At 45.0% G+C, this 12,895-nt stretch overlaps 1 protein-coding gene across 1 annotated transcript in view; it reads right to left on the reverse strand.

Moving 5' to 3' along the window:
* The window catches only part of LOC129684310 (gastrokine-3-like), a 35,019-nt gene extending 27,261 nt beyond the window's left edge, over positions 1-7,758 (reverse strand). Inside the window, exons 1-3 of the mRNA XM_055617428.1 lie at positions 7,680-7,758; positions 4,001-4,042; positions 3,121-3,320 (exon numbers count right to left, since the gene is read on the reverse strand). Coding sequence (XP_055473403.1) covers positions 3,121-3,320; positions 4,001-4,042; positions 7,680-7,758 — 321 coding nt within the window. The remainder of the gene's footprint in view (positions 1-3,120; positions 3,321-4,000; positions 4,043-7,679) is intronic.
* Between the last annotated feature and the right edge of the window lie 5,137 nt (positions 7,759-12,895).

The raw sequence follows: 12,895 nt of genomic DNA on the forward strand, positions 1-12,895 counted from the left end.
CCCACCCTAATATGTTCCTGTTAGAATTCGTATCATGTTTTTGTTCAGCCAAGAAGGCGTTCCCTCTGGTAAGGACACGTTGACTTACCAACAACAGTCACCCCAGGATAAAATACCAGCATGTCACTACCCGACCACATCTCATGATGACTACCCTTTCCCAAAGTCCTGACATTGTAACTCACCATGCTGTAAGTTCTGAATGGAAAGTGTGTGCTGGCAACTGCTTCTGAATCCTGCTCTCTTTGAATCCTGACATCTGTCATTGCGCTTTGGGCAATGGAATGGGATGAGTCATTCTTGTAAGTCATGGGTACCGAAGGGTAATGCTAAGTCCTTCCAAAGCATCTGAAAGAGCATCACAAAGCCTCCCATTGCTGCTATCAGACACCGTGTGCCTCGTGAGAGGAGATAGAGGGAGCATGACAGGGACCGGCATGCACATAGCGACTAAATTTAGTTTCCAATCTGAGATCTCATTTCTGCCTTCTCTGGAATCGTGCACAGTTTTTCCCATACATGGTCCATTCTGAAAGAATCCCCAACCAGAGGTCCAAATGTCAACTGCCCTGAAATTCTGATGGTGAATGAATGTGTAACTCTCCAAACAGACACTGTGGAATCTTGTCACCACTACCGGGAAGAAGCCAGGGAGAGCCATGGCCATATACTGAAGAGCGGCCTGCCATCTGGCCTTGTAAAGCAATGCTGCAAACACACAGGCTTGTTCTGCGAGCTTGTTCTGGTTTCCACTCCAACTTGGAATCCTCCTTTCTCCCTACTGTCACACGCCAGCAGCCCCATTTCCTTGGAGGTTGGAGTTTAGGGTTAGAAACAAAATTTAAAACTCTCTGTCAGCCACTGCTCAGAGGCCCACATGGGGGCAGGGTCCCCGTATTTTATAAGAACTCCATGCCTGAGGCTTGACAAGGTCCTGCCCTGCCGCTGTTCTGATAACCCTTTTTTAAGTGTCAATAACCTCGGTGAATGTTTATTGATGTCAAACTATTTTTATAATAAAGGAAAAGAAGATGCAAATTAAAACCATATTTTACAGCTCTTTCTGACAGTGTTGCTTCCCTGCCCAACGGTTCAGCGTCGTCCCATTCCCTGTAAAACCTCCCGAGGATTGCTTCAACAAGTAGTGAAATAATTACCTCAGGCACATCACAAGTCTATTTGCACAGGATGGCGCTTTCCACTGGTGAGTTAATACAGAGGCACCAAATGTTACAAGTGCGTATAACACTTTCACCCAACTTTTTTGTTGTTATCTTGATTTTTTTGTTTGTTTGTTTTTTTAAAACAAGCTCCCACGATGTAACCCAGGTTAGCTTTGAACTCATGGAAACTCTCCTAACAGCTTCTGTCTCTTGGACACTGGTAATGCAGGCAAGAGACACCTTAGATTGACTGGAACTATTGATTTCAACTTCTCAGACTATTAGCAAAATGCCTCTGTATTTGAATCAGCCTTGAGCATCTGAAGCTGTTTTTGTTTCTAATATTTTATTTATCATTTTTATCTTACGTGTATGAGCTTTGCCTAGGTGCACCACGCATGTGCAGTGCCCTCAGAGGCCAGAAAAGGGCATCAGAGGCTCCAAGACTGGCTTTATAAATAGCTGTGAGCCACCATATGGGTGCTGGAACTGAACCTGGGGCTCCCACAAGAGCAGCCAAATGCACTTAAATTGCTGAGCCACCTCTCCAGCCCCAAGTACCAGAAATTTTTAAACTATTAGTCAACTACTAGATTCGTCCTTACAGTGCTACTGAGGATGTTTTCTGTTTGAAAACAACCTCTTGGGTGAATTCCTCACTCACTGAGATCTGGTTTAACTGTCAGCCTTCAGCCAGTTTCTCCGAACACTGTGAGAAGCACTGGCCAACTTTATCTGGTCACAATTATGTCCCCTTGTGGGGTCTGGTGACTAGATAGTTGTCAGTCCCCTATGGCTGGGGTTGTGCATTTCTGGGGCCTTTTCTGCTTTCTTCTGTCTATACCGGTTCTTTCACTCCTGTCTTCACATCACTGGAATGACAGACAGATGAGAGTTATGTTTCTCCAAGTTGCTTCGACTTCAGTTTTCATGACTTCCCCACCGTGTACACAGTCAACAAGGAACTGCTGGAGCTATGGCTTGGCCTTCTCTCACAACTACTTTGTCAGTGGGAGTGAATGGAACCTGCCAGGGAATGAGACTGTGTAGTCATTCAGTCATAGTTTGCTTGTTTGCTTTTTAAAATTCTAAGCAGTTCTCAAATGCATCTGAATAGTGGGTTAAGGCATGACAAGAGATATAGAAGACACTAAATTTAAAACAAAACTTCTCTTGAAAGGAAAATAGTTTCAAAACCCAAATCTGAGTGAATCTCTGCCTTCACTGTAAGTGTTCAGAATTAAGCCTAACAATGAGAAGTAACGTTACTCCTCTTTGTAAGAGACAAAACAAAGGCTTTGGAAGCTATGAGTAAGGAGCCAGGAGCCAGTATTCTGACCATAGATGCCACAATCTGGACAGTGAGGAGCCCTAAGTTGGGCCATGAGATTCTGGCAATAGGTTTTATATGACACTATTAAATTGGTTCCATGTTTGTTTGTTTTATGTTCATTTCCTGAAGGCAAATGAATAGAAATGTGGCTACAGATTCCCTTTCTAGCTGAAGTAGGAATTACCACTTTGCCACCCACGTAGTGACTGTTAAAGATATCTTAGAGGAATCCCTGCCCGGAAAGGATCTCTCGTTGAGAGCCCTGGAGGCCTGTCCTTGCAGCTGTGCCCTCCCGAGGAATGTGAATATGTCTCCTTGAGTGCACAGCCAGAACCCGGGGTCGGGGAGAAAAGGGGATTTGACTGAATCCTGGAGAGGAACAGGCAGGAGTCTGTGGAGTGCCAGCTAAAGGCCAGAGAAGTTGGTGTTAAGGCCTTGACCAAGGGCATGCGGTAGTCACCAAAGTGAAGCGTCTCCGTGGGTGCCATTGTCGTTTGCAGCAGTTCAGCAGGAAGAGGAAGATGATTCCTCCTCCGGTGAGGTTTGTCTCACTGATGCGATGCAAGGAAAGGGAGGTGAGCCGCTCCGAGGGGAGCAGCACCCGCCATCTGAAAGACACCCTACTCCTCCCAGGCCCGCTGCCATCCTCCGCGTCACCGGGAGGGCCTCGTCAGGGACAGTCAGTGCTCCTGTGCTCAGGGTCTGTGCTCCTTTTCTGGAGTGCTCATCTTCCATACTGAGCAGACCGCCTAGGCGCCACCATTGCTGTGGCCCTGCAGGGGGCCAGCTCTGCTCCTGCCCTTTGCTGTTGCGCTTCCTAGTGGCTGAAATTCAGTATCAGAATTGACATCAGTGGCTGTAGGAATGGCTCTGCACTTAGTATATAGATAGAAGATTCTGAAAGTCCTTAATTTTTTTTTCTATATGATATTACATTTACTTGGTGGAAGTTATGCTTTAAGACTACCCATAAATGTTGGGATTTCTACATATTGTGAGTAGTTTCTCAGTAAGCTGATAATTCTTCTTACTGCTAAAGCTCTGCACCCAGTTTCTTGGGCCCCACTTTCTGCATTTCTTCCTTTTGACTTTTTGTTACCACCTTCTCATTTCTACTCTGACGTTTCAAACTCAAAACTTCCCTACCAACCACTCTTTAGACCACGGGTTTTCCAGTTTTTATCCGTTAGGTAAAACGTCAGTTGTGGGCCATGTCTCCACAGCTCTGAGCACCTTCTCTGCCTCCAGCAAGCCGCCGTCTCTGAGCCGGAATCCTAGTCATATCCTGTGCTCCTCAGTGTGGGTCTTCCGGCTCTTCATTGAGCCTCAGTTTTCCTGGGTGCAGAATACTATTGGCCTCCAGAAACCATGAGGATTAAGAGGCCATGACTGTAAATAGTTCAGTGTACAACCGAGCATGTGCATTGATACTTTCTGTCTTTATTATAGTGTCTCCACTCTTCCTTCCTCACACTTTTACACTTGCTTTTCTCAATAGTCTTACCTCCTGCGCAGAGCTCGGGGCACCAGAAAGGAAGTTTCTCAGCTGTTTCAAAGGAGCAACAGAGAGTCACTTCCTACATTCACTTTCCCCTCCACTGAGGCAACCTTGTGGGGGCACAGAGCCTGTGTCACGGAGGACACATGACAATGGCACGGAAATGCTTGGGGGTTGTTAAGCGGGGATCATCTTTGATCTTCCTCTCCCTGACTTTTTTACAGCGCCCCCTTCTGTTTAGTGGGGATAATGACAATCCTGAGGCCATCATCTGCTTGGAGGACTGGATGAGACAACAGACAGAAAGCCAGGGCACTGTTGTCTGGCACAGAGCGGGGCTTGAATGAATGGAAGCCGGCTATTGTTACACTGGCTGGCACTGGAGCATCTTTCCTGGCAGCCTCGGGCCACTGTGCACTACAGAGTGGAGGTGCTTGATGAACATTTGTTCCAGCAGAGGTGGGGAACGGCGAACTGTCGGCTGCGATAACGTTGCCTCTGGCGGAGGCTCAAGATTCCTGGCCTCCTTGGGGCTGCTTGCCTCACCAAGGTTTCAGAGAGCACACATTGTGAAGAAGTGGAACTCTGGGCAGTCGTTCTGTGCCTGTGAAGATTTCTCCTAAATATAATGTAGTGCCCTGATGACCTGGACCAGACAACACAGTGGAACAATTATGCTCTGGTTGGAAGCAGCTTTAAGGCTCAGAACCAATGGCATCAGTTGTATCGATGGTTCCTTTCCCTGGAACAGTACTTCTGTCCACTTAAGAAGAAAGACAGAGTTTAAAGTAAGCACAGAAAGAAAACTAAGAGGGTCGACGAAACTGTGTGGATAAGGGGGGGTATGCCCTTCTGACTGGAAGAAGGTCTGCCCTTCTTGTCCCCTCAGTAACTGGAATGGCCAGGCTTTCCAAAAGGCAAGCCTTGCCCAGTCTCCTGGCAACACTGTCTAAAGAGAAACAGCCAGAAATGAAATGTTGGTGATTCCAAAGCTCCAACAGGTGACAGTACTGCGTCACAGCACCCACGTTTATCGGCTACCAAGCATCCTTCGTACCAGCCTCCTTTCCGGGTTCAGGGATGCATGAATGAAACACACTCCTGCCCACAAGCTGTCTGTGCTATTTGAAAAGACGGACATTCTAACCTTATCGCGTGGAAGCTGATGCAACTCAGAACTATGTCAACCATGCAACAGAGAAGGGTCACTCTTCTTTCTGGAATATAGATTGGGAGCAAATTTTTTGAATCCTTTTTATCACATTTTTGGCAACTCGGCTCTCTCATACACTGTGCTGGGAGGTTCCATCTTACTAAGCCAATGACCGCCGAGGAGCAAGACAGAAGAATCAAAGCAACTGCTGAAATCTTCACTAATAAAGTTGATCCCTCCCACACACACATGACTGAGGGCCTCGTGCAAGGTTTAGCTGTCTGGCTGCCTATTTAGGGAATTCTGCTGTTATCACTCACAAGAATCCCTCTCAGGTGCTAATATCAAGCCAATCCTTCCAAGTGCTCAGGAATAATTAATGATGACTGTTAACATTAAATATTTACTAATAATTTGGAGGCCCTCATGGAGGATCAGGCATTTGATCCTCTGGACACACACAATATAAATCGAATCAAGCCAGGCTGCTTGAAGACCCTTGTCTAAAATCCACTTTGTGGCTTCCAGGTCTGCAGTCACACTGTGGCATAATGGGAGCTATTTCGTTGAAATTCACATTAGAGTGGGATCTGGCCCTTACAAGTCCACCTTTGCAGGGAATGAGGGGGAGAAATTACTTCGAAGGCTTGGGGGGCAGAGGGAAGATAAGTTGCTTGGAAGGCACTGATGACCTCTTTTTATGGATCCAGAAGGCTGATTCTACCAAAGAATTTGTCATCATAATTTTACTTTAAATTATAACTTTAAAAAAAAAAGCTCGTAGTTTTCAGAAATACTTTTTCATGCACAGCATTTGATGAAGATGAGTCACACCTAACTCCAGTTTGATGTGTGACACACTTCAGCCATTGATTGATTAAGACTATCCCTGAGAATCCTTTCTTTTCAAGCTTGTCCAGCGAACATCATCAAAAAACTCAGCTGCCCACTGGTTAGACAGGTCCCAGTTATTTCTCCTCTCACTTCTCCTTTCCTGTGCAGTGTTAGAGGTTTCCTTCCAGCTTTCAGAGCCTAATGCTTCTTAATTACCTGGCTGCCCCAGCCGATTGTGAAAATGGGAACTAGAAGTTAATTTGTGCAGTGCTGTATGGTGATACAGCCTCAGGCTGTGGTGCTGACATCCACAGGCTGATCTACTTGAACTGAATACTTTTATAAAGCCTCTAGTCTCTTCTCACAGGTGCCCAGCCCTGACCTCATAGCTCTGTGGACAGGGCTCTGCTGATGACTCCTCTAAGTCAGCATGCGCACTGCTCCAAAACTCGCATCCACCGAATTCTACGGACATCGCAGCTGTATTTTTTAAGAAAGAAAGAAAAGAAAGGGAGAAGGAGAGGGAGGAAGGAAAGTAGACTTGTAGCCTGTCCTTAAACTAGAAATGGTGCACTTGAAATTGAATCTGAATGAGGAAATAAAACAACGCCAGAGGGTTCTTTCAGCCTCGGGGAAATTACCTTAGCAGACAACCCCGAGAGCCCTCTACTGTGGCTAACTCAGTGGATAACCATAAAAGTTTTATTCCCTCAGAGCTCAGCCCTTTGAACTATCAGCCTAACAAGAACAGTTTAGAGAATTAGGAAGAATTAGTGATAAGGGCGTGACTCCAACTTTTTTCCACCACAGGTAACCCAGGCACTTCCATCTAACCATCCGGACCTCAGCTGTTCCTGCAAAATGAGAAAACAAATAGCACCTTAAACATTGGGGCTTGGGTTTCGAATGCAAAGTGCCCGGCAGGCAGGCTTACTCTGTGTAGCCCCTTCGGGGAGGACTGCAGGCTCTTAACAGATCCTTAAGTAACTCATGTCAGAACAACTTGAAATGTGCTCATTTTCATCCCTAAACGATGACGCCCACGCCTAGCTGCACCTCCTAGATTTTCCTCTCAGCTGCTTTCCTGCTCTGGGTGTGCTGCAAGGCATGAATGGCAGCTTATCTCGCTCGCTCGGAGTGTGGAATAAGCGCTTAGCAGCCCCTGGTGTTAAAGGGCTTGACTTATCTCAGGGTGGTGGCAGAGCGCCCTGGCTGCGTTTGCATCCCTGTCACTGCTCTCCGCTGTTGCTCAGCGCAGCTGCCAAACACCTCTCGTGTGCTAAGAGCACACTGACGGACTGTCTGCTCCACTCCCAGGATATCCTAGGTCAGTGGACGTTTTCATTTTTAGCATTTTTTACTTAAGCATATTTGATAAAAAAAAAAAAAGTGTTTACTCTAAGAACAACAAAGTTGTTTCTTAGACTACAGGTAGTGCAAACTCTCGTCACATTGCCCCATCCCTGGCTACACAGGTGCAAAAAAGCGTGGCAAGAGTACTCAACTTGATTTGAAGTATGCCCGACTTGCTATTCCAAAGTGACATCCTCATTGGCAGATGTTTGGAATTCATGCGAACCTCTTTTTTTCTCTCTCTCTCTCTCTCTAAACATGACCTTTTTTTCCCTCCTTTTTCTTGAGAAAGCTGACTAGGACAATCATTCTTGTCTTCACTGGCCTCTAGGGTTGGAGCAGTACCGGATGTGAGGGCAAAAGGGACGTTCTCGTAGAACTTCTCCCTAATAGTCAAAATCTCTTTTTCATAAAACCCCTCCATCGATCTGAATTTGATATTTTGTGTAAAGAATGACACGGGCAATCGGTATTTCCAGTACGTGACCCTTTATTGTTTATTAAATGCTTGTTGCTTCCTAGCTGAGCTGCGGTATCAGCTATTTTTTTAAGCCGGTTTTCTTACTTGTGAATCTTTCCCCTGGCTCTCTCTGTCTTTTGATCTGTACCTACAATACAGTGCTGTTTGGAGTGCCACTGAGTTTTGATAGATCTTAATATTTGGCATGCACCTCCCACCTAATGTTCCCACATTTACACAGCTGTTCTCGTTCTGTTCTGCAAGTTCTCCTCCCTGTGGAGTCTCCAGGGTGAGGTGGAAACAGAGATGCTCACCCAGAGCCCCACATGTCAACTAACACCTGCTGGCAAGGACATTGATCAATAAAACCTTTGCTAGACAGACAAGCATGGGAAATCTGTTCAGTAGTCAGTCTGCTTCTGGATTGCCTAGTAACCTGAATAAACTCTTTCATATAAGGTCTGTTGTGGCATCATTTTTAAAATAACATTGTTGTGTTGGGCCAGGAAGGACTCTCCTGATGGCATCTGGGTCTGGTCACGCTAGGACCCATTAACCCGAACCACGATACCTGCAACAGACTGGTCTTCTGTTCCACCTATCACTACCCAGCACTCAGCGGTGTATGCCCGAGGCCCCTCTGCCCATGGCCGCTCAGACCTGAGCAGCCTTGGACGGATGATGGGCCACTCACCCCCCGCCCCCCAGCCCCTCCCCACCCCCACTGCACGTTGGCTTGGTCTAGGACCTCTGGATGCTGCCCTACAACCAGCAGGAGATTGGACCAACAGGTCAGAAACAAAATAGCACACAGCCTGCATCGCTGTTAGGTAAGCAAATTTACCTGCTTGCTCTCACGCTTATGCTCAGAGGACCATTTTTAATTGTACAGACACCCACTCAGCCATGCCAGGAGAGGAGCGTTTTGAACCATCGCCAGGCCAGGAGGGCCATCTAGGCGCCACTGAAGCTGTGTTCAACACATGGCGAGCCACCAAGTAGATTTAGGATAGGAAAGCCATGCCATGCACTGGGGTCTCATGGATGCTCACCCCTCCCCCACTCCTGAGGACTCCAAGCACTGTTCTAACAATGGCTCTCAAAATCTCTGATCTCTAAGGCCCTACTTCCAGCTTTAAAGAAAATCTTTTCTTCCTAATTTCTGTACGCTCTGCTCTTTAAAAATATTTTAAAATGCCATGAAGTCTTATCTAAGGATATATATAGTTTGCTCATTGGGTTTACATTTATAAGGCTTCCTTAGTCATAATTAACTCTATTTTATCTCCTTTTAGGCTAAAATCAACAAGCTGTATATATGATCCAGCTAGTTCAAAATAATTTTTATATGATGATAAAATTTCAAGGTTATAAAGGTCTGCTCAGATTAGCAAGCTAATTTAAAATGTATGTCCAACTGCCTATGTCTTTATCAATTCCTGAAATAATGAATAAATGTTGTTTCTCCCTCCATGAGCTGCCTATGATCTGGATTCACCACAGGCTTTCTGGCCAATAGACTTGGTATAATAAATTCTATTATAATTTTTAAGTTGTTCTATACTGTTCTACTATGTTGTTTATTCTAAAACTAAGAACTTGGGGATTACTAGATAAAAGTTTTTGCTTAGATACCCTTAAACTTCATAATATAATTCCAAGGATACTCTAAATTGAGAGCTATTAATTTAAAAAAAAACACTTATTTGTTTATGTTAAGACTTGGTTTTTATGCTATATTTTTCACTCTCAGAAAGGTTAAAATATGCTTGGTCTTGTTTTCTGAATATGATAATATTATTAATCTATAATATAGGCTTAGACTTTTATAAGCTGTGGACTTTTTATATATGAAATCCTGGAGAAAACTGTCATGCCCTCACTTTAAAGGACTATGCTTGTTTTTTTAAGGCTCCAGCTTAACAGAAATTAAACCTAAGGTTAAATATTTGATGGTCAACAAACGCAAATTAATATTCAGTCACCTCATACATGAAAAAGCCCTTTAGCGTGTCCAAAAATATACTTACAATCTTACAGATGCAAACATGGTCTCACTGTCTCACGAAACATCCGAGGATGGTCCCTGAGCCCCCATCCAGGAGTTGGTAAAGATAAATTTTAAAGCCCGAGAGCCTTCCCAACAGGCTCAGATACAGAAAACAAAACAAAAAACCCACCACCTCCGCCACCCTTGCCAAGCCCAGCTAATTCTGCAGGTCTGTTTTAATCTCACACTCAGGTCCCATGGTCATATTGCCAACTTCTGTCTTAGAAGGCTACAGATGTGGGAGACCAGGCCTTAATCCTCACTCCTAGAGCTTTTACTGTCAGATCTAGACATAGTCTGCTTTTTTTTTTTTCTTACCAAACTCAAAAAACAGGCCTCAGATGTAACCTTTCACCACATCTTTAGCTAAAGGACAATGAATGCTCACAGCTGTCTCACCTATGTCTCCTGTAAATAATTGGGTACAAGGCCTAAGAATACAGAAGTTTAAGTTGTGGGCCTCTAAAAAAAGGGTTTGCGGGTCTAAAAAAGTATTTTAAGGTTGGTAAATGGATGTTATAAATGTTTGAGGCTCTAATAAGTTCCTCCAAGGTTGGTACATGCAAGTTATAAAAGTTGAAAGTTCTAGGGTGCTTTAAGGTATCCTAACTAGATAAAAATGCTTCCTACTTCCTCCTGTTGCTATGCTACTGTTGCATGGACTGTCCAGAGCTTTATCACCAGAGCTCTGATCTATTAATCTAACTCTAATTAAAAATAACGTTTCACTATACCAATCACCGGCATGTGTCCAAGCTCAAGATTTTAAATCTCCTTTGGTTTTCCCTTTAAGCATAGACTTAAAACCTATTTCTCATTATGCTAGATCTATATCCGCCCAGTCTTTTGGATAGAGAGAAGGAGCCTCTCTTCCATGACGTGTAATCATACTAAAGGTCAAGATCAAGTGAGCTTTTGCCCCTTCTACTTCATGGAAGGCTTCTGCCTTCCCAGAGCGCACCTTAAAGAGTGCTTATGCTGTTAGCACAAAGCTGTATGTCTGCTGCCTTTTCTACAATGTATGTTTCACTGCAGATTACAGTGGTGATGCCAACATGTCTGAAGTTTATCTCCTTTGTAAAATGTAAAAGGGATTCTCGTAAGCTGCAGGAAATCCCCCTGAACCCACCCCACAGGTCAGATGAAATCCAGAGAAGTACTGCCAGTCAATAGCCTGTTTCTACCTATCGCCTACCTCAGAGGCTGGGATTCCTCCCCCTTTTCCTGGTTTTGGGACTCCCTTTCCTGGCTACCTGATCACTACATTTCTGTACCCAACACCAGCTGATCGGTGAGACTCCACTTCTGGTTGGTGCAAATGCTTCCTACTGCTCTTGCCAACTACATCCAAACCCTCCATCTAGGGCCTTCTTCTCCCCTGGGTGAGATTTTCTCTCTACCAGCACAGTTTCACTCCCTCCCCTTCTCCCATGTCTACAAAAATCCTGGCTAGGTAAACCCTGTCTGCTATGGGCCACTGTGCCCTTGGTCTGGGGCCAACACTGACGAGCTGTTGGAGCAGATTGTACCATACTAACCTACTGAGCCAAACCTCACTCTTGGGACCCCTTGACAAGTCACTGATCCTGTCTTCCCAATGAGAATAGTCCATTCGTCCATTCCTCCAGATTCTCCTCTGGTATGCGTCTAGAGAATTTCAGATTTCTACAGCTAGCACCGGCTTTTAGGGCCTCTAAGCTTACACATGTCTGCAACTAAACTTGGCCTCAATATTCCATAGATGACAGATCCAAAGCAAAACCTTTTTAATTACTGTCAGCAATCAGGTAAATGGAGGTTCCCATGTTCAAGTCTCAGCCTTGATCCAAACCTTCCATCTCTGTTCAGTCTCCTAAAAATTTTAAATGTATGCCTAAGGGAATTTTCTCTGTAACCTACTTAACTTTGTCTTCTGCCTGTATAAGCTACAGTATCCTGCCAGACCCAGGTATTTCCTACATCTATCACACGACAGCACCAAAGCAGCTACCATAAGTGTTCCAGTCTGACCTCGCAGACTGCGTCAAGCTGGGCCTGCACTTTTTCCTCCCAGCGATGGATGTCCTCACAGACTCCTAGACAGCATCAAAGCAGGCTGTTCCTCCTGGACTTGGCCAACATTTCAGCCTTTTGACCTCCCTACAGCTGCCCTAGTGTCAGCAGGAAGTAGCCAGAAGAAAACCTTCACCCGTTACCCACTTATTATCAACAGAAAGCTAGAATGGTGTGCTTCAGGCCCAAGACAAGTAGCTCCAGGTTCTCCCAGCATTCCTCAGTCCGTATCTGCTGCAGTGCATGGCTGGCAAACTCTACCCTCTACCCTGAATTTCCACTGCAGGGGCTTCCCCTCCTCCTCACCCTGTAATCTGGACATTTTGGTGCTCTTATTTCTCTCTCCCTCTCCCTTGCATGGCGACCAGGAGCTGCTTCCAATGAACCTACATTTATATACTTTAACTTTCCTCACATGAGGAGCAGTCCAACATCCTCACTTTTATAGAAAAAGAGAGGAATGTTAGCAAATAGTCAGCCTGCTTCTGGGTTGCCTAGTAACCTGTGATGTCAGCACATGTCCCCCACCAGGTGTATGGCAGACATGCCTGGCAGACACAGTTCTTTCTCTCCTGCTCTCTTCCCCCTTTCCCCTTTGTCTGTCAGGGTGCCCCCTCCCCTCCATTTCTGTCCCCCTGTCTCTCTCTGTCTCTGCCCTCATGGCTCACTCAGGCCCTAACTTTCTTCTGCTTCCCTTCCCCTGAATAAACTCTTTCATATAAGATCTGTTGTGATATCATTTTAAAAAGAATAACAAAATCTATTCAGTAAAACCATTTGACATTTATATAAAATTGGAAGTCTTACTTTCTCTGGCCAATAACTCTACTCTCATGTTTATTTTTATGGAATATAATCCAGGCCCACACAGTCACTCGCTAAATGTAGCTATTGAAATGCCAGCAGTTAAAAATGAAAAAAAAATAGATTAATAAAACTCTGGCACTTTATCTGTGGTCCAGAACCCACCATCCAGGCATCTCAGGGACTGTGGGGAAA

This window comes from Psammomys obesus, unplaced genomic scaffold (genome assembly GCF_907164565.1).
Source record: "Psammomys obesus unplaced genomic scaffold, mPsaObe1.curated_primary_1811, whole genome shotgun sequence".
NCBI classification, from domain to species: domain Eukaryota; kingdom Metazoa; phylum Chordata; class Mammalia; order Rodentia; family Muridae; genus Psammomys; species Psammomys obesus.